The following is a 24949-nucleotide window of genomic DNA, read 5'->3' on the forward strand; positions in this document are numbered from 1 at the left end:
CGTTTTTACATCCAAGTCTATAATCAGGGTAATACTTAAATCCTAGCCTTGTCCTCGTCCCATGCTATATTCAATACATCCCAGCTCAGCAGATCGTAAGAAGTTCAAACATGTACAACGAGCTTCTGTCTTTAGTAGAAAGACGAAACTGACATTTTGACAATTTCAAATTTATGTATATAGGAGCTTGAAACATCTACAGTAAGGTTCTCTGATATGCTGAATCTGGTGGTGCTATTTTCATTAAGATCGCTTGACGTTTCGGGGGGTGTTTCAGTAAAGCCAAATAATAGTCGACATTCACCAATTTTGGCAAGATTCTTCAACTTTAATCCCACATATTTCAAAGTGGTCCATCTTTGGCTTGAAAATCCCAATTTTTAACACTTTAACAGTCCCGAAAGAATACCCGGGGTACTGTTATTGTTCCTTTTTCTACATTAGTGTCATGGGGGCTTTGGGAAATTATCCATAACTTACCTTGTTTTCATTCTGAAAAGCTAAGTGATTTCTAATTGCTTTTTATTTTAGAAAAAAATAGAAACTTAGAACAGCGGTTTTTCTATCTGGGTTGACAAAAGTTAAGAAGGCTTAGCATTAGTAGAGAACAGTTGGACGCAAATTACTGTTTGTGCAAACTCTTTAAACTAATTTCTTTGAATTTTAATTTTTTACTTTTTAAATACAAGCGTGACGCTAAAATCAAGAAAAATGCCTTGCTATTCATAATATTTAGCTTACCTTATCGATAGATGTGACTATGATATGGCACGGGCATTAAAAAAAATCCATCCTTTAGGGATTTATTTCCGGAATTTCTACGATAATTTCCGAAATTGACTATATAAAATATTCAAATAAAAAGTTTAGGTGCTGAACTGGGAATTTTTATATGGAAATAGGGAGCCTTTACAGCCTTATTGACTTCCGAATTTATTTCCCTTTTCCTTAATTGTATTTTTTTATCCTCAAACTCGGTAAACCATCAGGATTTTAAACAGCAACTTTAGAATTGAAAATGAACAAATATTATCGTTTTTATGAAGGGGTTGCCAGTAGAGCCGTTCAAAGGGAAAACAGAGCCGTTCAGGGGTAGCAACTGGGGCAAGCTACTCTGAGTGCTGTGTCTGGAGGGGGCCGTAGCTAGGGGGCTGCTCACTTTGATCACATTTTTCACATTGTTTGATTTTTTTTTGCTTTTATTTGGTACGGGAGGGGGTGGTGTATTTAATTTTTTCCCCAGGCACCACTGGCCCTATGAACAGCTCCAGTTGCCAGCCTCTTTAGCCCCCCTGCTCTTTCTGCCAGAGACTAAATGTCAATTCACTGATAAACTATTAAAAACTTAGACATAATTTTCGATACCGGAGAATATCAGTGAATTACAGACTAACTGAATTCATTTTGGTTCTCTTCACAATAAAACTTTATTTGATCTAGCATTAATTAGTTTTTAATCTCTTAAGATTTGGCAATTGGAAAATAATGAAGCTATTAAATTTGGGGTGAAAATTTTCTCTACGCGAGTAACACCATTGGTGCTTGTTAATTATCCAGAACACAGTCAAGAATTATGATCTGTAGAACTGATCAAAAACCGGTTTCATGGCCACCTTAAAAAGCGACGGGTGACAGAATGCATTGGACTTTCAGTTTGGGCTAAATATTAGCACATTAGAAGTGGGAGGATGAAGTATCTGGACAACGTGAAGTTAGAAAATAATTCTTACTTCATAATATGCAGAACAATTGTAGCTAACACATTTTGGATGCAGACCCGCTATAATTTAATCCCCCCCTAATGTGGAAATATATAGCCCAAATTCACCCGTCACTTGTCTTTGTGGCTATGAAATCGGTTTTTATAGATCTTACATTCAGACAAATATTCTTGAGTGTGTTCTGAATAATTAGGAAGCACCACGCCATTTTATATGTGACCAAATTTCAGCATATTATGATGGCATCAAAGAAGCCAAAATGCGCATGATTTCAAATAAAAACAGTTTAGGAGACAAAATGTAGGCTAATATTGACGCCATTTTTCAATGAAAACGACAAAACAGGAATTTTTTAAAAATCTTGGCGGGGGGGAATATGGGGAAAATGTCCCACTCCGAAAATGACGCCACTGCCATTAAACTAAAGCTTTAAATATCTGATTGAGAACAACTTCAACTACCATACTAATAATTTACCATTACATAGAGAGTAAACCTGAGGTAAGTGAGCTCTTTAGACGATGAATCTTTAGACCTCCTGATTACCCCTTAGGGGTCTTGCTTTTTCCTTGTGTTCGCATAACCCCTTAAAAAATAGGATAAAAATACGTTCTTTTAGCTGAAAGTAAGGAACAAAATTAAAACTTAAGAAATTGTTACGTGTATAAAGGGGTTGGTCCCTCCTCAATTCCTCGCTCTTTACGGTAGAGTTTGAATTTTTTCCAAATATTGAGGAATTATTCTTGAAAAACAAGGGCCGTTTGATTAAAATAATAATCCTTTTTAAAGGTTCGAACAAAATTACCATAAAGAGCGAGGCGAAGAGCTGTTTCTATTAAATTTTAATGTTGCTCCTTACTTTCAGTTGAAAACTTATTACCTTTTTATTCAATTTCTTATCGTTTTTTAAATAATGCCGGGCAATCAAGCTCCCCCTTAACGAACATTCCCTTCCCCCATGCAAAATTCCTCCGTGTAAAGATCCTCCCACGTAACGCTCCCTCCAGAAAAATCTCCCCATATAATACATGCATACTCCCTAGAAATTAACACTATATGTAAATCATGGAAAAAGTTCATAGCTTGGAGCCCTTCCCCTGGAGGCTGTGGGGGATCAAGTTATCCTAAAAGACATAGTTATTAAATCTATCAACTATGCTGAAAAAATGGCAATCTCAAAATTTTGATCAGACGACTTTGGGAAAAAAGGGGCTTGGAAGAGGGGCTAGCTTACCTCCAATATTTTTGGTCACTTAAAAAGGGCACTAGAACTTTTAATTTCCAATCAAATGAATCCTCTTTCGATCTTCTAGGATCCCTGGTTCAATACAGTCACCCCTGGGAAAAACAAACAAACACACAAAATTCTCACGCAATGCAATTTTCATTAAGGTCACTTGATTTATATGAGTTCTCCACTCTTTTCAACAATAGAGCAAATTTGCTCAGGCTCGTAACTTTTGATGGGTAGTATTAAACTTGGTGAATTTTATACATTTTGAATAAGGACCAAAATTCAATTCTTCTGATGTATCCATTGTTTCTTAAGGTTTCGCTTACTTTTGAGCCGCACCGCCCCTTACTTACAGTTCGTTACCACGAACTGTTTGATATATATTCAGATTGATATTTGCAGACATTATTTCAATAATAGCGCTAGTTTATTCAATACGATAAGGTATCAAAATAAATTGCAGAAGCGCACTATTATTTTTTTGTGTCCTATTCTTATCTTTTATTCTGTGAAAAGAAGTTAGCTTCAATTTTTATTGATTACTTTAAGAGTGCAAAACAAGTAGTGATGGTACCAATATAAATGTAAGTGTTTTATACAGAAGAAACTTATTAGGCATTAAATAATGTAATTAGTGAATGAATAATCAAACATTCATGGTAACAAATGTAAGTAAGGAGCGACTCGCTCCAATAGTAGTCGGAACTGTAAAAAACAGAATTTCAATAACAATAGATACATCAAAAGAATTGGGTTTTATCTTTATTCCAAATATGTAAAATTCATTAAGTTTAATGTTCCCCATCAAAAGCTATTAGCCTGAGAAAATTTCCGTAATTTCCGAAAAAGGGGGGAGACCCCTCAAAGGGTTGAGATATTTTACTGAAAATCACATCATCAGATTCAGCTTATCAAAGAACCCTATGGTATAGGTTTCAAGCTCCCATCTGCAGATATGTGGAACTTCATGTTTTTTTTGCCAGAAAAAAAACATCACGGATGCGTGTTTATTTATTTTTTTTTTTTTGTCCAGGGGGATCACATCGAAATAATGGTACTCGAAAATTGGGAGAGTGCTTATGCAAAAAAAATTTAAAAGTTATAGTTCCCTTTTTAAGTGACAAAAAGATTAGGATTGGGGTAGCTAGCCCCCTTTCCACGCCCCATTTTTCCCCAAAGTCATCTGATCAAAATTCTGAGATAGCCATTTTGTTCAATATAAATGAAAGTTCCAATAACAGTGTCTCTGAAGATCAGATGACTCCCTACAATCTCTCAAGAAATAGCTGTAAGTTATGAATTTGGCCATTGTTTACATATAGTTCTATGTTATTGGGGTGTATACAGGCATTTTTCGGGAAGGGGGGATTTCTGCAGGATGGTTTGCTATGGGTATAATTTTTCGTGGGGGGGAGTTTCTGGGGGTGAAATTTTCAGGTGAAATTTTACACGGGAGAGTTTTCCAGAATTCCTCTTTGAAATTCTTTTTATTTGTCTTACTTTCTCTTTTGCGACGCGTTTTACATGTGCAGATGTTTCGGGGCAATGGTCCAAGGGAAATTTTCTGACCAGTTGGAATTGTCCGTGGAATTTTTCTGCGTGAGAAAGGATTTTTTGCAGGACAGTTTCTTTATTGGGGACTTACTCACGGGGGAAAGTTTCCAATGGGAAGGTGGGAGGTCATTCGGGAAAAATTTTCCACCGGGGGACGAAGGTGGGGGTAACCGGCACGATTTGAAAAACGATCAGAAATCAAATTGAAAGAAGGTATGTTGTTTTTTTTTCAAATGAAAGTGGGTCCGGAGAATTTTTCAGGCTGAATTGTCCAAGGAAATTTTCCGTGCGAAAGTTTAGCGAGGATGGAATTGTCCAGGGAAATTTTCCAGGAGAAGGGATTTTACACGGGAGGAACTTCTTATGGAATTTTTTTTCTGGTTTAGGGGAAATTTTCACTGAGGAGGAGACAGATTTCCCCTTAAGATTTGAAAAACAACTCGGAATAAAATTTAAAAAACAACAAGTGTTTTCAACTGAAAGTAAGGAGCAACTTTAAAACTTAAAATAAACAGAAACTATTTGTTATATGAAAGAACTACCCCCTCCTCATAACCCTGCTCTTTAAATTAAAGTTTTATTTATTGTACTAATTCTTTTAAAACAACTCCTGAAAAACAAGGGCCTTTTAATTCGAATAAAACGATTTTTTTTAAGTTCTAAAAAATCTAAAAAACTAACGATTTGAACAATTTTTCCATACAAATAACTATGAAAAAAAAACAAAAAACAAAGAAGAAAAACGAAAAAAAAATTCACCAAGGATAATCTTTAAAGGTTGATGTTAAATTAATTTTTTTCATAGATATTTGTATGGATATCTGATAACCAAAACGGTTTTTTTTTTGTTTTTTTTTTTGTAAATAAAATAATTTTTAACACTGAGGATGGCTTAGCAGAAGTTTTATCCAAATATCCGATTTACTTTCGTTATTCGAGGACTGAAAAGTTTCCTCACCTTTGTTTTCTTCATTTTTTTCCGTTCTTCGGTTTTTCCGTAGATCATGCATAGCCAGCGTAATCTCAGAACTAATTTATATAGACTCCCTCCGAAAGAATACCAAAAGAAATTCATCTCCCGATAAGACTATCTATCTATTTTTATTCAGTTAGCCAGTGTCATAACGGAGTTAACTTGACATTTCTTAAAATAAAAAAACATGTTTTTTAAACTGAAAGTAAGGAGCGACATTAAAACTTAAAACGAACAGAAATTATTCCGTATATGAAAGGGGCTTTCCCCTCCTCAACGCCTCGCTCTTTACGCTAAAGTTTTTTATTGTTTTAAAAAATAAGTTGTGAGACAGAGTCAAAATTTTACAGATTACAAACATTTTCTTTTCCAGTTCTTACAGCATTGAAAATAAACAAAACAATTACAGTGAAATAAATTCTTGATCTGATGGATCTTTCAACAATTAATATCATTATGCATCAAATATTCAATTTGATGTTGTTTATATTTTCCAAGTCTGTTCAAGACGCATTTAGTTTTCGGTAAAGCGCTAATGACGCAGTAGGTTTTAGACTTTTACCGTGAGAGAAGGAGGTCATACCCAAACTCTTGTTTGTAGTGATTTTTGTTTGTTTCTTTCTTGATTTGCATATTCAATTTAAGTTTCACTTGTTTTAAGATTTATTTATTAATTTACCTTAGTATCTATTGTATGTTTGTTTGCATTAATTGTTTTTTTAATTTCTGTTCGTTTTAAGTTTCATTTATACTTCAATAGGAAAATATTTTTTATGTTTTAAGCTAGATTTTCATATTTAATCTAAGCATTACTCGCTTTAGGATCTATTTATTCATTTATATTATTACTTGTTGTATGTTTATGCTATGATTGTTTATTTAATTTCTGTTCGTTTTGGGTTTCATTTATTCTTTAATAATAATATCCGGTCGTTTTGCGCGTCAATTTTAAAAGGTATTCATATAAGTTGACCTGAAGTTTAAAACGGCCTTTACTTTTCTTTGAAAAACTTATTTTTCGGAAAGTTTTTTTTAAATTAATTTTTATTCGTTTTTGATTGTAAAAAATTACAAGTTTTTAAAAATTCATTATTTCAAAATCAAACTTAAAAAAAAATCAAATATTCACAAAGTATCAACACTGGTATCAAAGTAACAATATCAAAGTGAAAAAATGGGGTTGTGTCAACCTCGGAGTTTTTATTATCTGATGTTTGAACTATTTTTAACAAAATTGCTATCTCAAAGTTCTTATCGGATGGGTTTGACGAAAAAGGGCGTGCGGAGACTAATTAAGCTTCGGTCCCTTTGGCTCTTTAAAAGTGAACTAGAACTTTCTATTTTCAATCAAATGAGCCCTCTCTTAAGTCTATACGAGTATCTCTTCTATAAGAACCATACATATCCCCAGAGTATAATTTACAAAGCCTGTCCCTGGGCCCTGGGGGTTTATGTCGACCCTGGAGTTTTAATATCTGATGATTGAACTATTTTAAAAAAAAATTGTCACCTCAGATTTTTATCGGATGGGTTTATCCATCCGATACACCCAAAGGCGTGGAGGCCGGGAGGGGCTAGTTGTCCTCCGATCTTTTTTCACTCTGAGAAAATTAATTACAACTTTTAATTTCCATTCAAATGATCCCTCTCTGAAGTTTATACGAGCATCCCTTTCATAAGAACCACATACGGCCCCAGGACATTGCTTACAATGCCTGCCCCCAGGCCCTTGGGGGATGTGTTGACACCGAAGTTTTTGTTATCTGACCTTTGAACTATTTTGAAAAAATGGCTCTCTTAAAGTTCTTATCGGATGGGTTTAAGGAAAATAGGGCATGGAGAAGTGGGCTAGATTCCCTCCGATCTCTTTTGACTCTTAAAAAGTGAACGAGAACTTCCAATTTCCAATCATATGAGCCCTCCAAAGTTTATACGAGCATACGTTCTACTATAATCGTACATGTCCCCGGAGCAATACTCACAATGTTTTCCCCGGGCCCTGGGGGGGGTGTGTTGACACAGGAGTTTTTCTTATCTGACCTTTGAACTATTTTTAACGAAAGGGCCATACGTAAAGGAGTTTTGTTGTATGATCTCAAATTTTTTATCAGATGTATTTGGAGAAAAAAGGCTTGGCAGGGGGGCAGTTGCCCTCCGATCACTTTTGAATCTTAAAAAGGGCACTAGAACTCTCGATTTCCGATCGAATGGGCCCCCTTTGAAGTTTATACGACGACCCCTTCTATATGAAATGCCTCTGGGAAAAAAATGGAGTGCGAGGGGAGGCTAGCTGCCCTCCAATCACGTTTGACTCTTAAAAAGTGAATTACAACTTCCAATTTTCAATCAAATGAGCGTTCTAGGAAGTTTATACGAGCATCTATTTCATAACAGCCATACATACCCCCAGGGCATAACTTACAACGCCTACCCCCGGGCCCTGGGGGGCTGTTTCGACACCGGAGTTTTTTATTATCAGAACTTTGAACTATTTTAAACAAAATATCTATCTCGAAATTTTCATCTGATGCATTTAGGACGTGAAAGAGGGGGAGGGGCTAGTCGCCCTCCGATCTTTTTTGACTCTTAAAAAGTGAACAAGAACTTTCAATTTCTAATCAAATGATCCCTCTTCGAAGTTTATACGAGCATCCCTTCCATAAGAACTATATATGCCCCTAAAGCATTACTCATAACGCCTACCTCCGGGCCCTGGCGGGTTCCGTCAACAAAGGAATTTTTCTTATCTGACCTTTCAACTATTTTAATGAAATGGCTATTATAAAAATTTTATCGGATAGACTTGGGGAAAAAAGGGTGTGTGGGGGGAAGGCTAGTTGCTCTCAGATATCCTTTGACACTTAAAAATTGAACTAGAACTTTCAATTTCCAATCAAATGAGCCTCCTCTGAAGTTTATACGAGCATCCCTTTCATAAGAACCATACACACCCCTAGGACAACACTTACAACGCCTATCCCCTAAGGGGAGTTTTTGTTATCTACTTTTTGAACAATTACCAAAAAACTGGCTATATCAAACTTTGTAGCGGATAGGTTTGGGGAAAAAAGAGCGTGGGGGGGGGCTAGTCGCCCTCAACTCTCTTGACTCTTAAAAAGTGAAATAGAACTTTGAATTTCCAATGAAATGAGTCCTCTATGAAATTTATACGAGCATCCCTTTCATAAGGACCATACAGGCCATAGGGCATAACTTAGAACGCATTCCCCTGTGCCCTGGGGGGTTGTATTGACACCGCAATTTTTCTTATCCGACCTTTGAAGTATTTTTAACAAAATGTCCATCTCAAAATTTTCATCAGATGGGTTTGGAAAAAGAAGCCGTGGGTGGGGGGCTAGCTGCCCTCGGATCTCTTTTGAATATTTAAAAGTGAACTCGAACTTTCAATTTCCAATCAAATGAGCCCTCTCAGAAGTTTATACGAGCATCCCTTTCAGACGATCCATATATGCTCCAGGGCATAACTTACAACGCCTGCCCCCGGGCCCTAGGGGGTTTTGACGACACCTGAGTTTTTTTTTATCTGACTTTTGAGCATTTTTCAACTTAATGGCTATCAAAAATTTTTTATTGGATGCATTTGGAGAAAAAGGGGCGGGGGAGGGGCTAGTTGCCCTCCAATCTCTTTTGACTCTAAAAACTGAACTAAAACTTTCAATTATTAATCAAATGAGACCTCTCTGAAGTTTTTACGAGCATCCCTTCAATAAAATCATATTCCCCCAGGGCATAACTTACAACACCTGCCCTCGGGCCCAGGGGGGCTGTGTCGACCCCGGAGTTTTCGTTATATTGTCTTTGAACTAATTAAAAAAAAGCTATCTCAAAGTTCTTATCGGATTGATTTGAGGAAAAAAGGGTGTCGATGGGGGGTTTAGTTGCCCTCCAATCCCTTTCGACTAATAAAAAGACCACTAGCTCTTTGAATTTCCAATCGAATGAATTTTTTTTGAAGTTTCTACGACAACGCGTTCTATAAGAACCTTATATGCCCCCAGGGCATAACTTACATCCCTTGCCCTAAAGGCTGTGGGGGAGTGTCCTCTTCAAAAACATAGTTTCTATCTGGAAATCAACTACACTGAACAAAATGGCTATCTCAAGATTTTGATTGAATGTTTTTCGGGAAATGGTGGGCGTAGAAGGGGTGTTAGTTGCCTTCAAAACACTTTCGACTATTAAAAAGGGCACAAGCCACTCCAATATCCAATGGAATGAGCCGTTTTCGAAGTTTCTACGACAACTTCTTCGATACAAAGTGCCCTGCTCTAAAGGAAAAAATAATAATAAATAATACATTGTGCCAACATCGTTCTTATAATGCCCCGGGCATAACATAAAATTCTTGCCCTGAGGGTTGTGGGGGAGTTTCCTCCTCAAAATGTAGTTCCTATCTGGAAATCAACTACGCTGAACAAAATGGCTATCTTAAAATTTTGATTGGATGTGTTTGGGGGAATGATGGGCGTGGGGGGCTAGTTGCCTTCCATTCAATTTTGACCCTTAAAAAGGGCACTAGAACTCTCGATTTCCATTCGAATTAGCCCCCTTTGAAATTTTTACGACGACCCCTTCCATATGAAGTGCCTCTGGGGAAAAAAAATAATGATAATAATAAAACATTGGAGCCGTATGGCCTTTACTATAGGCAACGCCATAGTGTTGCCTCTGATACAACATGAATGTTCGAAATAAATAGGAAAATGTGCATTTTCACATTTTTGATCAACATTAGATAAAAGGATATATTCCATATTTTGTCGATTGGTAACGTCTGAGAAACTCTTTTTTCTCAAACTCGAAACCTAATGTTACTGACGAATTCCAAATTTAAAGCGCAATCCAAGCTCAACTACAAATAGCTTAAGCTTACGATCTTAACTTAATTTTTCTTGTTTTTTTTTAGTTTTTCTTTTCAACCTTGATTTTGAATTTTTTAAATCCTAGAAAATTTAGTGCTATTATTCGTATAATTTGATTGTTATTATAATTTTCATCTAAAATGTTCTTTCAAGCTGATTGAAAAAGAATTGACATTATATTAAAAAGTCGCCAATTTCACAGAGAAAGTCATAATTATGACAAAAGGAAAATTCAGAATGGGCCTTTTGAAAATAGGGATTACTTTATTTTTGCTAAAGCCTTTGAAGGGTTTTCATAAGTTTTAGTTTCAGAAATCAGTTTTCCCGTATGAAGACACACTACAAGAATTATAAAGCAAAATAAAGCTGAAAAACTATAGAAACAGAATTAAATGCAGTAAAACCCAATTAAAAAGGTCTCAGCCCACAAATCCAGGAGAATCTGGTACTCATCTTTGATTGTCAAAGTATCAAGCAAGATGGAAAGGAAATCTCAGTGTTTTAATCGAATTAACTGAGAATTTACTCGACAAACAATAAACAATAAACCCCAACAAACAAAATCACAAATAACAATAAATCACAATAAACAATAAACAGAAACAATAAACAAAATCACAAAACAAATATAATGCACTGATCCCCACAAATACCCCATGGCGTGTAAAGAAGGGGGAAATAATCATATGAATGAATGCAGGAACTTTATTTCCCACTAAAAAGACAAAATGTCACTAGCGGACTAATAAAAGGAAAGACAACAACAAAAATGCATCAAATAAGAAACACTTAAATATATACTAGCAGAACAACAAATGGACACTAATATCGCAAAGCATCATATATTTTATTTTTCGTTAAGCACATATAAAACTTCTCTAGTATTTTTGAATAACCATGTACGGTTCTGGTATGTTATATGGTTGCTAATATCTGCGGTACGTTTCCAAGTAGGCACGTGCAAAAGGAATTTACAAAAACGGTAGTAACAAAAACGCACTGTGCGTTTATTCTTATCTGATAAGACAACTCAACAAGGAGTGATCGCCCTCACATGTGGTGTAACTATCACCGAAAATAGCTGGGTCTGAATTAGTTGTCTATATATGAAGCTTTCGAAGATACAATTATTCGGTGAGCTTTTCGGACTTTACTAGTAAAATCATCTATTAACAAAAGACGTATTGATTTAACGTTACAACCCACTGGTGGACCAAGATGCACTATAGGCTACTTGAAAAAGATTTTAGCATCTTGTCATAAAGTTTTACTTCTGGGGTAGGGAGTGTTCCTTTACGATTAAAGACAGTAAGCTATGTTTTAGTCTCATTGAAAGATAGACCCATTTTCTTATATGAGCTTTTCAAAGCCACAAAAATCTCTTCAAAACGGGAAAAAGAACTACTTAAATACAAAATATGGTCAAAATAGTTCAATAAAGACAGTTCTCGACCAAGATGAGAAAACTCGGTTTAACCACATGCTGAACCTCAACTACACTGTTATTGAAAATAGGTTGCGAAGAGGTAGCTCTTTGACAAATCCCTTTTCGGACTGGAATAATAGTATAAGTTTTTATTTCACTCGGTAGACTAATCTTAATCTGCACTGTAAGTTTCTAATACAAATTACGGAACGTAAGGACCACCGACTGGTCAAGACTGCGGTTATATGCGCTCTACAGTAGTTGACTATTAAGACCGGAGTCGAATACTTGACTTGTTGCTAATTTTTAACCTGTAATAACAACAGATCAATCAATTCGATCACGCAACAGAAGGATATTACACATAGTATGGTGCATATATTCTCAACTATAGCCCTTTTTGAACCCAAACTGGTTGCTGGGCATGTAGCACACTCGGTTTATCTCACCAATAGCTAGTATTTCAAAAATTTTACAGAGAACCGAAGCAAAAGTAATTGGTTTATGCGAACTGCACTGAGATGGGACTTTTCTCTTTTTGATAACTGGAGTGATGATACCAAAACCAAAAGAATCGGGCACTAAGCCCCACAAGAATTTCATTTGGTACATTAAAGTTAAGTGCTCAAACAGCATCGGACTGCCATTCACCAGATGCAATCCACAAACATAATTAACTCTCTTTGAGTATTTGTGTTTTTTACTTTGCTAATGGCATCACAGACACTCGAGAAGGCTACTATAAGGCTTGGACTTTGAATAGACTTGGAGAACATTTTATCTAGTTCTTTTCAAAAGCCTTTTCAAGCTGGGGACTAGTTGTAAAAAGCTTGGAAGTGTAGTAGTTAGTCGACTCTTTCTCCGAAAGGCATAGATGGGCAGGGTCGGAATGTTTAATACCTCTGTTACTTTTCAAAAATTTTCAAACCAGGGAGGGTTTGATTTCGATTCGAGCGCTATTTTCTCTTATATTACAAGCCTGGTGTTGAGCCAAAAATTTAGCAAATTCAAGTTTTGTGTACAATCTGATTTTATTCACTCTGTCTACCTTATGTCTACCTTCACAACAAAGTCGAAACCAAAACTGTGAGTGACAGCATGCTTTACTAAGCTTGGGGTTTTCGTTCTACCTTTATATTTCTGTTTTGATCTGAGTTTTCTAGTAGGTACAGGCACCATGTCTGCAATTCTCGACGCGTTTACGATTTCACAGCAATAGGTATTCAGTGGTAACTGTTTGTCAGCTTTACCTAAGCCTGAGCTAGTCTGCGATAGGTGATAAGGCAATTCAATTTTTGACATTATGTTATCAGAAACTAAATGGTAAGTCCTTTGCCCTTAGGTCCCGACCATCCTCATTACAAGTCACTCCTTTTTTGGGGCTACTCCTTATGCTAGCTTATGTGTAAAGGCTCTTCACATTATTCTATCAGGGGCAGTACGTGACAACTGGGCTAAATTGACGTTGTCAAAATCGAAGTTCTCTATCTATCGCATTCGTGGTCTGCCTCGTGGACGGGTGCCATGCAGAGATCCTTCAAGTGTGTTTTTAGGGAGGTGGCTTGGCTCCATTTGAATGACGTGGCCGAGCCCACACAGTTGCCGTTTCTTCATTTTACTGAGAACGATTTCAGTCGACTGGAGCCTTTGGCGTACTTTAGTATTTGTGATGTGGTCAGCGTATTTGATTCTAGCTATGTGATGGAGACGCATCGACATAAGTTTTTTCTCACTCCTGTTTCTAAACCCAGCGATTAAGGTTTATGAGTGGGGTATTAGGATCACTTAAACCAACACGAAACATATTCAAAACCGCTAAAAACACTGAATGAATTGTTAACTCGAGAAGAGGGGTTAATCGCATTCGGTCTCATCGAAAGGAAAAGATTAAGATTGAATATAGCCGACTGTTGTTCACATATGTAAATGCCAGGTCATTGTTAACCGTCAGTTGAGGACGGGAACTAAGAATGATCTTTGTCCTGGAGCTATTGGTATCACTAAGGTTACAGTTCATATCTCCTGCGATGATAGCAGTACAGCCTTGTTTCTGTGCTTCTGACATAGAACTTCCAACCTTACTACAAGCTATGCTGAACTTCCACTCTGAGTATAAGTCACGGTAGTCGGTGGGCATATATGTAAAAAACACAGCAAGGTCTAAGAGTTGAACCGACATAAAGAAATCAAAGAACAAAATTGGTTTGGGCATAAGTTCGGCACGAATAAATAGAGCCAAACCAACTGAGGGTCTTCCTCTCCCAATTTACAACTCAGTCACATCAAAGGCTTTACCCCAACCATCAAGTTATAGCAGTGCTAGTCCTTTTTTCGATAGGAAATACATCTGTAGACAAAGCACATCACAGTCAGCCACGACGTGACACAAAGTAAGTGTTTTCATTGATCACTACACCATTTATATTCCAAGAAGGGATTCTTAGAGAACGACTCGTTTTAATAGTTAATGGGCTACAGGGCACTTATACACGTAGCATGGGTGGTCAGTTTAACCACATAGTGCACACTTCACAGCTAGCTGACACGAACTGTCTCAAGAGTTCTTATATGGACCCAGCACACTGAGAGCATTACTCCGTATTAACATAGTTAGCAGAAGTGTAGCCAAATGCTTTGCATCTATAACACTTAGGGGTCAGGAACTTCTATTCTGCAACTGAAAGCCACAAGTATGCCTATCTTAGGTGGACTGTCTATCGCTTTTTGTAGGTGTTCACTAGTTTCAAACTTTAAGCGAAAAGATCTGGATGATCCTATTTGCGACGCTTCTGTACAGTTCTGTAGAAAACTTTGAATGTTAGTAGTTTACGTTTCTGGGGAGTGCGCTGAATAATGCCAAAATATGTAATTGATTTCACTTTCTCATCTGCACCATGATTAAAGTTAGCAATAGCCTTCGCCAGTGTCGTTACGTCAGTTTTAAATACTATTAATTAAATACTAACTCGTAAACAGTAAATTAAACAGAGAAAAAGAAAGGGAGGGAGGGATATAGGGAGAGAGGGGGAGAGACACACAGACAGAGGGAAAGATTAAAAAAGTTTACATGAATATGTTTCGGCAAAAACTAGACAATGACGAAAAATCAATAAGAATCTATGAGCCTTTTTGCAACTCTTTTGAAGGTCTGAATCAGGAAGGGCATTCCATTTTATATGAAACGCAAATAAGGGACTGAAATCAGAATCAACTGTTGGAATGTACAGAATTTCAGCATTCTGAGAGGTATTGGAGCCGATTAATTCGACCGATCAGATACAAAGATGAATCTAGGAGATTGGGGAAGATAGCCGTTTATTATACTGAGGAAAGCAATTAAGCTTTTCAACATCCAGTAATGGTTTAGTTGCTCGACGATATTTTTCCAGGATTAGATTGTTGGCTTTTTTATAAGTATTAGAAAGTGGTTTAAGAAAAAGATGACAAAAGTAGACAACTGGGCAATAAGAAACAGACAAATTGGAAATTTTCGAGGAAAAATCTGAGATGCAGGGGGAAAAACTAAAGAACTAGATTTAGACCAAAGTAAAACCCTCTCGAACAGGTCCACCAGCTTTGTATGATCCTCAGTCTCCGTACTTCAGAAGTAGCAAGGGTGCTATGATCAGCAACACGAGAATCCAAAGAAAATAAACTATGATTATGGGCACAGTAAAATGTAGAACACACACACACACACACACACACACACACACACACACACACACACACACACACACACACACACACACACACACACACACACACACACACACACACACACACACACACACACACACACACACACACACACACACACACACACACACACACACACACACACACACACACACACACACACACACACACACACACACACACACACACACACACACACACACACACACACACACACACACACACACACACACACACACACACACACACACACACACACACACACACACACACACACACACACACACACACACACACACACACACACACACACACACACACACACACACACACACACACACACACACACACACACACACACACACACACACACACACACACACACACACACACACACACACACACACACACACACACACACACACACACACACACACACACACACACACACACACACACACACACACACACACACACACACACACACACACACACACACACACACACACACACACACACACACACACACACACACACACACACACACACACACACACACACACACACACACACACACACACACACACACACACACACACACACACACACACACACACACACACACACACACACACACACACACACACACACACACACACACACACACACACACACACACACACACACACACACACACACACACACACACACACACACACACACACACACACACACACACACACACACACACACACACACACACACACACACACACACACACACACACACACACACACACACATACATACACACACATATACACACGCACACACACACGCACACACATACGCACACGCACCCGCACCCCCCCCCCCACACCCCCACACACCCACACCCACACCACACCCCACCCCCCCCCCCCCCCCCCACAACACCAACACACACCCAGACACCCCCCCTCTAACACACACAATCAAAGTACTTTGTATTGAACAAAGTCATCTACTTGGTAAATTCCATGTTTTTTAATTGGTTAGTGAGTATCAAAAATTAACGAAAAAACACTTTTGCACACAACAAACTCAACTACTTGGTAAATTCCAAGTCTTTCAATTGATGATTGAGTATCAAAAATTAATAAAAAAGCACTTTTGCACAAACAAACCCAACTACTTGGTAAATTCATACAATAAAACATCATATGAAATACTAATACAATGAACAATTAAAATCCATTCATCCATACACATAAAACTTCCATACAATTAAACATCAAACAAAACACCAATACAATAAACAATAAAAATCCATACATCCATAGACATAAAACATCTTTACAATAAAACATCAAATATAACACCAATATAACATATAATACAGATCCATACATCCATACACATAAAACATCCATACAATAAAACATCAAATAAAACACCAATACAATAAACAATAAAACATCCATACATCCACACACATAAAACATTGTTGTGTCTTGTTATATGGGATGGTTATGTCTGTAGCTGTATGTTGAATGATAGGCTGCTTGTATGGTGGGAGTACTGTCCCGTTGTATTGTATGGGTACTGCCTTTCTGTATGGAATGGGTACTGCCTGCTTGTATGATAGGGGGACTGTCTGCTTGTATAGATTGACCCTATACTGCTGATATCTGCGTTCTCCAGTAGTAGTTGACTCATTTGAATGCCCTTGTTTCAGTCATTTGAGTAATTTTCAATGTCATCCATACCATATCGCTCTGCCCAGAAACTAAAAATTTGACATTCTGTTGCTGTTGTATTTGTTTTTTTTCTTAAATGCAATAATACATTAACCACGTTTGATCGCAGCGTATTCAGATATGTTATTTATTCGTGCCTGCTGCATAAAACCTCGAGTCGAAAATATTAGACGTATTCTGTGTTATCTTGGCTTATTCGTTTTTTGTTCTGGCTAATTCAAAAACTATTCTAGGAAGCGAGTCAGAAGGATAGCTTGGTTATTGCCAATATTCATCTTATTCAGTCTACCGGTAATACATAGAAGTCTTAGAAAATCTACCGATAAAGTTATTGCACAAGAAAAATATCATTATCAGGTAAAAGAGCAAGATTCTTCAACTAATTCCTCGATCATTGAAGATATTATTTTTCATGGAAATAAGTTTAAAAATGACACCCCGACTGAAAACTACTTGGTACCAAACATAGTACACTATATACGTTGGAATAAGGCAGAATATAGCTTTACAGATTACGTTTGTTTCCGCTCTGCATACATTAATCATAGGCCAGATTATTTTCATGTATACACAAATATGAATTTTAGTGGCAAATGGTGGGAAAGAATTAACGAAGAAAAGGACTGGTCAAGCCGTATCAAGATTTTTTGGCTACAACCACCATCTGAAATATTTGGCCAGGAACTCAGTAAAGGTAAGTTTCATAGTAACAATAAGCTATATGACAGTAGGAAAGAGAAAAAGAGACGTTACTGCTCTATATTTCCGAGTCTAAAAGTGCGCTTCAATGCCATTGGCACATTTTTGTGATGTAGTTTTGTAATCCAATCACGATATTCCTTTAGTGTATGTCAGAAAGGGCAGCAAAACTATTCCCTATTTTTGCGCGCTGATGTCCTATGTCAAATTTATACCCCGAAGTAAGGATGCCAACCTTGATTGGTTTTCTTTTTTTTCGTTAAAGGGATTTTAAGCCAGTTAAGAAAACGAAAAGTTTTTTAGAAACTTTTTTCCAGAAAAGAATCGTTTTAAGAACATTTAAGCCGTGCTTTGTGATCATCGAATTTCCGAGGGTTGGAAGCAGTGAAAAACCATCTACCTTATAAAAAGCACGTTTGGACTAGCCAAGTTAATTTTAACTGTCAGTGTGGATCAAATATTTTAAATTACGTCCTATTTTATGTCTCTATAACTGCTCTTCCCGTAAGACTTAGTAGCATAAGTAAAAAAATAGCATTAAATTTACCGTTTAAAGTTTACAATGCAAAATTTAATCTTCTTTTAATGTTTTTAAGATATATTAATTTTTTTAGACATTTACGTATCTGAACTATTATCAATTTAAAAAGAAAACTTTGTTTTACAAACGCTTATTAAGCTGGTATTGATAACGTGTACTTTAAGCTTATGCTGTTTTCACAGTAGAGAGACTACACAGTATCGACAAAGGCTAACGTGATACACATTTAAAACCACACAAGATTCATACTCCGCTTTCGCGCATGCGCGATTCTGATGTACACATCGCGGTATGCCTATGGAAAACCTGTTTTGTCTTAAATTCACGACTCTTAAATTCACGAATAGCAACTGAACTAAAGGTTGTGACGTATTTGCTCAGTCCATATACGCGTGGTATAAAATGTGTATCATATTTGGAAAAAGAAGACGCTACAGTATAAAGTAAATGCAACTAACAATAATAAGCGATTTTACTTCTTAAAACTCAGGTTGCGCTCGCAAGGGTCACTTGCCAGTGCTGTTGTAGAAGTGCTCTTCTAAAACAACGTTTTTATCACATGTCAGTTTTTTTTCAAGTAGCGTAAAGCTATGATAAAATGAATTACTGTGAGTTCGAAATCTGAAAAGAGAGCCTAGGAATATCTATCATAAAGAGATTTTTCAAAAAGAAGGTTTAGGATGTTTATTTAAGTGGTATGTATGAGGTTTATCATAATAAGGTTGAAATGAAATTTCAATACTGTATATGCCATCTTTTGGTCCTAGGGTAAGGTATCAGAAATGACAGAAAAACTGGAACCTGTACTCCTAGGGATATTAGTTGCCCGCATGCAATCTTCTTCAAAAACAGTCTTATGGTCTTCTCTCTTTGTTCCAGCTCAACAATGAAAAAGAATAAATAGAACATTAAACATCCTTTCAATACGGCAAACAAGAATTGAAGTTACAAACCAGTAATTTCAAAGGACCAACCTGGTGGGAAGTTCTAGTAGGGAGGAGTGAAAAAAAAAATTCTTGAAGGTAATTTTTTGGCTTAAAAAATATATCCCTACAAATTACAGAGCATCAAACTATGTAGATAATAAAACTTTAAGCATAAAAATTTAGATTCAGCATATTTTTGTGCTATTTTGAGGTTCTCATCGCGGTTCTCATTTCTGTTCTATGAGGTTCTCATCTGCGCTGACGCTGCCCTGTTTGGTCTTTGCCAGCAAACACTGTCGAATCATCTCCAAGGGTCTTCAAACTGCACGCAGACAGTTTCAATTGCACTTCAATTTCTTATTTAAAACGGACTGGGCTGTAGACTCCCCCCCCCAAAAAAAAATTGTTGCCTAGTTATAGGCAGCACGCTAGCGCTGCCTAAGTAAAGAACGATGTGGCCACAATGTTTTTTTTTCTTCGACAGGCACTTCGTATCGTAGGAGTTGTCGTAGAAACTTCAAAAAGTGCTCATTCGATTGGAAATTGGGGTGGCTAGTGCCCTTTTTATTAGTCGAAAGTGATTGGAGGGCAACTAGCCCCCCCCCCCCCACGCCCATCATTCCCCCAAACACATCCAATCAAAATTTTGAGATAGCCATTTTGTTCAGCGTAGTTGATTTCAATTGAGAAAATATCTTTATGAGGAGGACACTCCCCCACAACCCTCGAGGAAAGGGTTTTAAGTTATGCCCTGAGGGCATATAAGAACAATGTTGTTACAATTTACCATATATTATTTCTTTACTTTAGAGCAGGGCACTTCATATGGAAGGGGTCGTCGTAGAGACTTCAAAAGTTTCTCATTCGATTGGAAATCGAGAGTTCTAGGAACCTTTTTAATAGTCGAAAAAGATTGGAGGGCAACTAGCCCCCCCAAACCCATCATTCCCCCAAGCACATCCAAACAAAGTTTTGAGATAGCCATTTTGTTCAGCGTAGTTGATTTCCAAATAGAAAATATGTTTTCGAGGAGGACACTCCCTCACAGCCCTCAGGGCAAGGGTTTTAAGTTATGCCCTGGGGGCATATAAGGTTTTTATAGAAGGCATTGTCGTGGAAACTTAAAACAGGCTCATTCGATTGGAAATTCGAAGGGCTAGTACCCTTTTTAATAGTCGAAAGTGATTAGAGGCAACTAGCCCCCCACGTCCATAATTCCCCTAAACACATCCAATCAAAATTTTGAGATAACTATTTTGTTCAGCGTAGTTGATTTCCCAATAGAAAATATGTTTTCAGGTTGACATTCCCCCACAACCCTCAGGGCAAGGGTTTTAAGTTATGCCCTGCGGGCATATAAGGTTTTTATAGAAACCGTTGTCATAGAAACTTCAAAAAAAGCTCATTCGATTTGAAATTCAAAGGGCTAGTGACCTTTTTAATAGTCAAAAGTGATTAGAGGGCAACTAGCCCCCACCCACGCCAATCATTTCCCCAAACACATCCAATCAAAATTTTGGGATAGCCATTTTGTTCAGCGTAGTTCTTTTCCAGATTGAAAATATATTTTTGAGGAGGAAACTCCCCCATAACCCTCAGGGCAAGGGTTTTAAGATATACCCTGGGGGCATATAAGGTTTTCATAGAAGGCATTGTCATAGAAACTTCAAAACAGGCTTGTTCGATTGGAAATTCGAAGGGTTAGTACCCTTTCTAATAGTTGAAAGTTATTGGAGGGTAACTAGCCCCCCCCCCCACCAAGCCCACCATTCCCTCAAACACATCCAATCAAAATTTTGAGATGGCCATTTTGTTCAGCGTAGTTGATTTCCAGATAGAAAATATGTTTTTGAAAAGGATACTCCCCAACAGCCCTCAGGGCAAGGGTTTTGAGTTATGCCCTGGGGGCATATAAGGTTTTTATAGAAGGTGTTGTCGTAGAAACTTCAAGAAAAGCTCATTCAATTGGAAATTCAAAGGACTAGTGCCCTTTTCAATAGTCAAAAGAGATTGGAGGGCAACTAGCCCCCCCTCCCCCACGCCCATCAATTCCCCAAACACATCCAATAAAAATGTTGAGATAACCATTTTGTTCAGCGTAGTTGATTTCTAGATAGAAAATATGTTTTTGAGGAGATCACTCCCCCAAAACCCTCAGGGAAAGGGTTATAAGTTATGCCCTGGGGGCATATGAGGTTTTTATTGAAACCTTTGTCATAGAAACTTGAAAAAAAGCTCATTCTATTTGAAATTCAAAGGGCTAGTACCCTTTTTAATAGTCGAAAGTGATTAGTGATATTATTTGTTGTTATTGTTGTTTAGACCAGGGCAATTCGTATCGAAGGAGTCGTCGTACTTCAAAAGCAGCTCATTCGATTGAAAATAGAAAGGACTGATGCCCTTTTTAATAGTCGAAAGTGATTGGAGGGCAACTAATCGCCCTTCCACTCCCATCTTCCCACCCCCACCCTCCCCTTTGCCCAATATGTTTAAAAACAAAATTTTGCCATAAGATTAAAACAAAATGTATTGTGATAATTCTAATTCCCAATAAGGCATCTCAGCAGTATCCCAAGAACGACTGAGGGTATTATGTTCAAACTTTCGAGGCTACTTCTGGTCTTAAAATTCAACCAAATCAAAATAGTGTAAGTGTACCCAAGCTATCAAAGAAAGTAAACAGATTTTTTTGCGAGCGGTATCAAGTTTTCCATTTCAGGTCAACTAAAGGAGGTGTGAAGCTAAATTAAACAATATGATTTGTGTCCAGATTTTTAAAAGGGTGTATGTTGTTAAAAATTGCTAAAAAAATTTCTCCAGCATACAAATAGCAGGCCAAACTATAAAGTCTTAAAAAACGAAAAGATTTAAAGTGTTATTTTCTTTTTCCCTGAAAAGACTATGTCAAAATAAAACGAACAGAAATTAATTTAAAAAAACTTCATCCACAAAATAATTTTTTCAAAGAAAAGTAAAGAACTCCATTAAACAAAAATGAGCAACAATAAAATCAAATAATCTACGAAGCGTGAAACTACCACAAATCAGCATCGATAAATAAATGAAACCAAAAACGAACAGAAATAACAATAAATAACCGAGTCAAACTCAAAACGAGAAGAAATTAACATAAGTTGGGCTCAAAACCCCTATGCCTTCCCAAGGCCAGAACATAATTTCCACTTTACTGAAAAAAATATAAATTTTTTTACTTTTATAACTTTAATAAATCAAATAATTTTAACATTTTGATTACTAAATGTCAGTATATGTATATTAAACTGACAATGCACATTCATTTGTATTTTTTGAGTAAAGTCCAAATTTTGTTCTGGCCTTGGGAAGGCATAGGGGTTTTGCGCCCAACTTATGTTAATTTATTCTCGTTTTGAGTTTGGCTCGGTTGTTTTTTTAATTTCTGTTCGTTTCTTTTGTAATTTCTTTTGTAATTTCTTTTGTAATTTCTGTTTGTACTATATAGATTGATTAAAAGTTTTTTTCAATCTGTTATTTTGGAACTAATTTTTTTCTAGGGTCAGTTGGGAATTTCAAAGATTCATTTTAGAAATATTGAAAAAAAAAAAAACATTTAGCCTTTTATTTGTGCCAATTTTTCCCTCCACAGTTGAACAAATTTGATTCTACGTGGGAACTTTAATTTTGACTGCACTCACTTCCATAATGGTAAATTTCACAAAAATTATTAACGGTAAAACTCTGTTTCGAGTTTTTCAGTACTTGAATATAACCGCCTTTTGCATGTAATTAAGTGTCTTTTTGTTATTAGTTTTGTAATGTATCAGAATCTAAGCAGTTCAAAGTAAACTTACGTAATTATACAAAATAAAACTAAAATTATAGCAATAAATTGCAATAACGTAGTTGCCACCCCCACATTATTTAAAATGTATCGACTTTAGCGTTAACTAAAAATAATTAATACATATAGAACAAATGACATCCTGGAAATTTTTTATGGGAAAAATATTTTAGCAAGAAATTAGACGGTGTTTTTTAATTTATCTACCATTTAGCAAAGATATACGCAACTAAAGAATCGTATTGGTTGATAGATTACTAGGCTGCTAGATTACTCTCGTAAGTTTGGTTCTTGGCCAAAATATTTGTTCTTGCAGATAATGGTAGTTGGTCGGGTTAATTGAAATGATCGACTAGTTATCGACTACTTTTTGTCTACCTAAAAAATTTCCAGAACTTTCAACTACGTTGAACAAAATGGATATCTTAAAATTTTAATTCGATGTGTTTGGAAAAATGGTGGGCGTGAGAGAGGCGTTAGTCGCTATTCAATCACTTTCAACTATTAAAAAAGGCAATAGCCCTTTCAACTTCCAATTGAATGAGCCCTTTTGAAGTTACTACGACAACGATTTCAATAAGCTTTACATGCCCCCAGGGCATAACTTACAACCCTTGCCCTGAGGGCTGTGGGGGAGGGGCTGTCATCCTTAAAGACATAATTTCCAAAACTTTCAACTACGTTGAATAAAATGGTCATTTAAATATTTTGATTGGATATGTTAGGGGGAAAGATGGGCGTGAGAGGGGGGTTAGTTGCCCTCAAATCACTTTCGACGATTAAAAAGGGTACTAGTCCTTTGAATTTCAAATCTAATGAGCCCCTTTTCAAGTTTCTACGACAAAGTTTTCAATTATAACCTCATATACCCCCAGGGCGTAACATAATCCTTGCACTGAGGGTTTTGGGGGAATGTCCTCCTCAAAACTATATTTTTTATCTGGAAATCAACTAAGCTGAACAAAATGCCTATCTCAAAATTTGTATTGGATGTGTTTGGGGGAATTATGGGTGGGGGGGTCTAGTTGCCCTCCAACCACTTTCGACTATTAAAAAGGGAACTAACCCTTTGAATTTCCAGTCGAATGAGCTTTTACTGAAGTTTCTACGACAACGCCTTCTATAAATACCTTATATGCCCCCAGGGCATAACTTAAAACCCTTGCCCTGAGGGATGTGGGGGAGTGTCCTCCTCAAAAAAATATTTTCTATCTGGAAATCAACTACGCTGAAAAAAATGTAGCCCTTTGAATTTCAAATTGAAAGAGCCTGTTTTGAAGTTTCTACGACAACTTCTTCTATAAAATCCCTATATGCCTCCAGGGCATATCTTAAAACCCTTGCCGTGATGGTTGTGGGGGAGTGTCCCCCTCAAAACATTTTTTCAATCTAGAAATCAAGTACGCTGAACAAAATGGCTATCTCAAAATTTTGATTGGATGTGTTTGGGGGATGACGGGCGTGGGGGGGGGCTAGTTACCCTCCAATGACTTTCGACTATTAAAAAGGGTACTAGCTCTTTGAATTTCCAATCGAATGAGCCTGTTTTGAAGTTTCTACGACAACTTCTTCTATTAAAACCTTATATGCCCCCAGGGCATATCTTAAAAGCCTTGCCCTGAGGGTTGTGGGGGAGTGTCCTCCTCAAAAACCTATTTTCTATCTGAAAAGCAAGTACGCTTAACAAAATGGCTATCTCAAAATTTTGATTGGATGTGTTTGGGGGATGAAGGGC

The 24949-nt window shown here is 37.0% G+C and overlaps 1 protein-coding gene across 1 annotated transcript in view; it reads left to right on the top strand.

Moving 5' to 3' along the window:
- Positions 1-3473: 3473 nt before the first annotated feature.
- Positions 3474-24949, top strand: part of LOC148953533 (uncharacterized) — a 49943-nt gene continuing 28467 nt past the window's right edge. Inside the window, exons 1-2 of the mRNA XM_089087726.1 lie at positions 3474-3539; positions 17462-17922. Of these exons, the coding sequence (XP_088943852.1) occupies positions 3538-3539; positions 17462-17922 (463 nt within the window). The 5' untranslated portion in view covers positions 3474-3537. The remainder of the gene's footprint in view (positions 3540-17461; positions 17923-24949) is intronic.

This window comes from Artemia sp. Qi Xiang Cuo, chromosome 4 (genome assembly GCF_049724085.1).
Source record: "Artemia sp. Qi Xiang Cuo chromosome 4, ASM4972408v1, whole genome shotgun sequence".
NCBI classification, from domain to species: Eukaryota; Metazoa; Arthropoda; class Branchiopoda; order Anostraca; family Artemiidae; genus Artemia; species Artemia sp. Qi Xiang Cuo.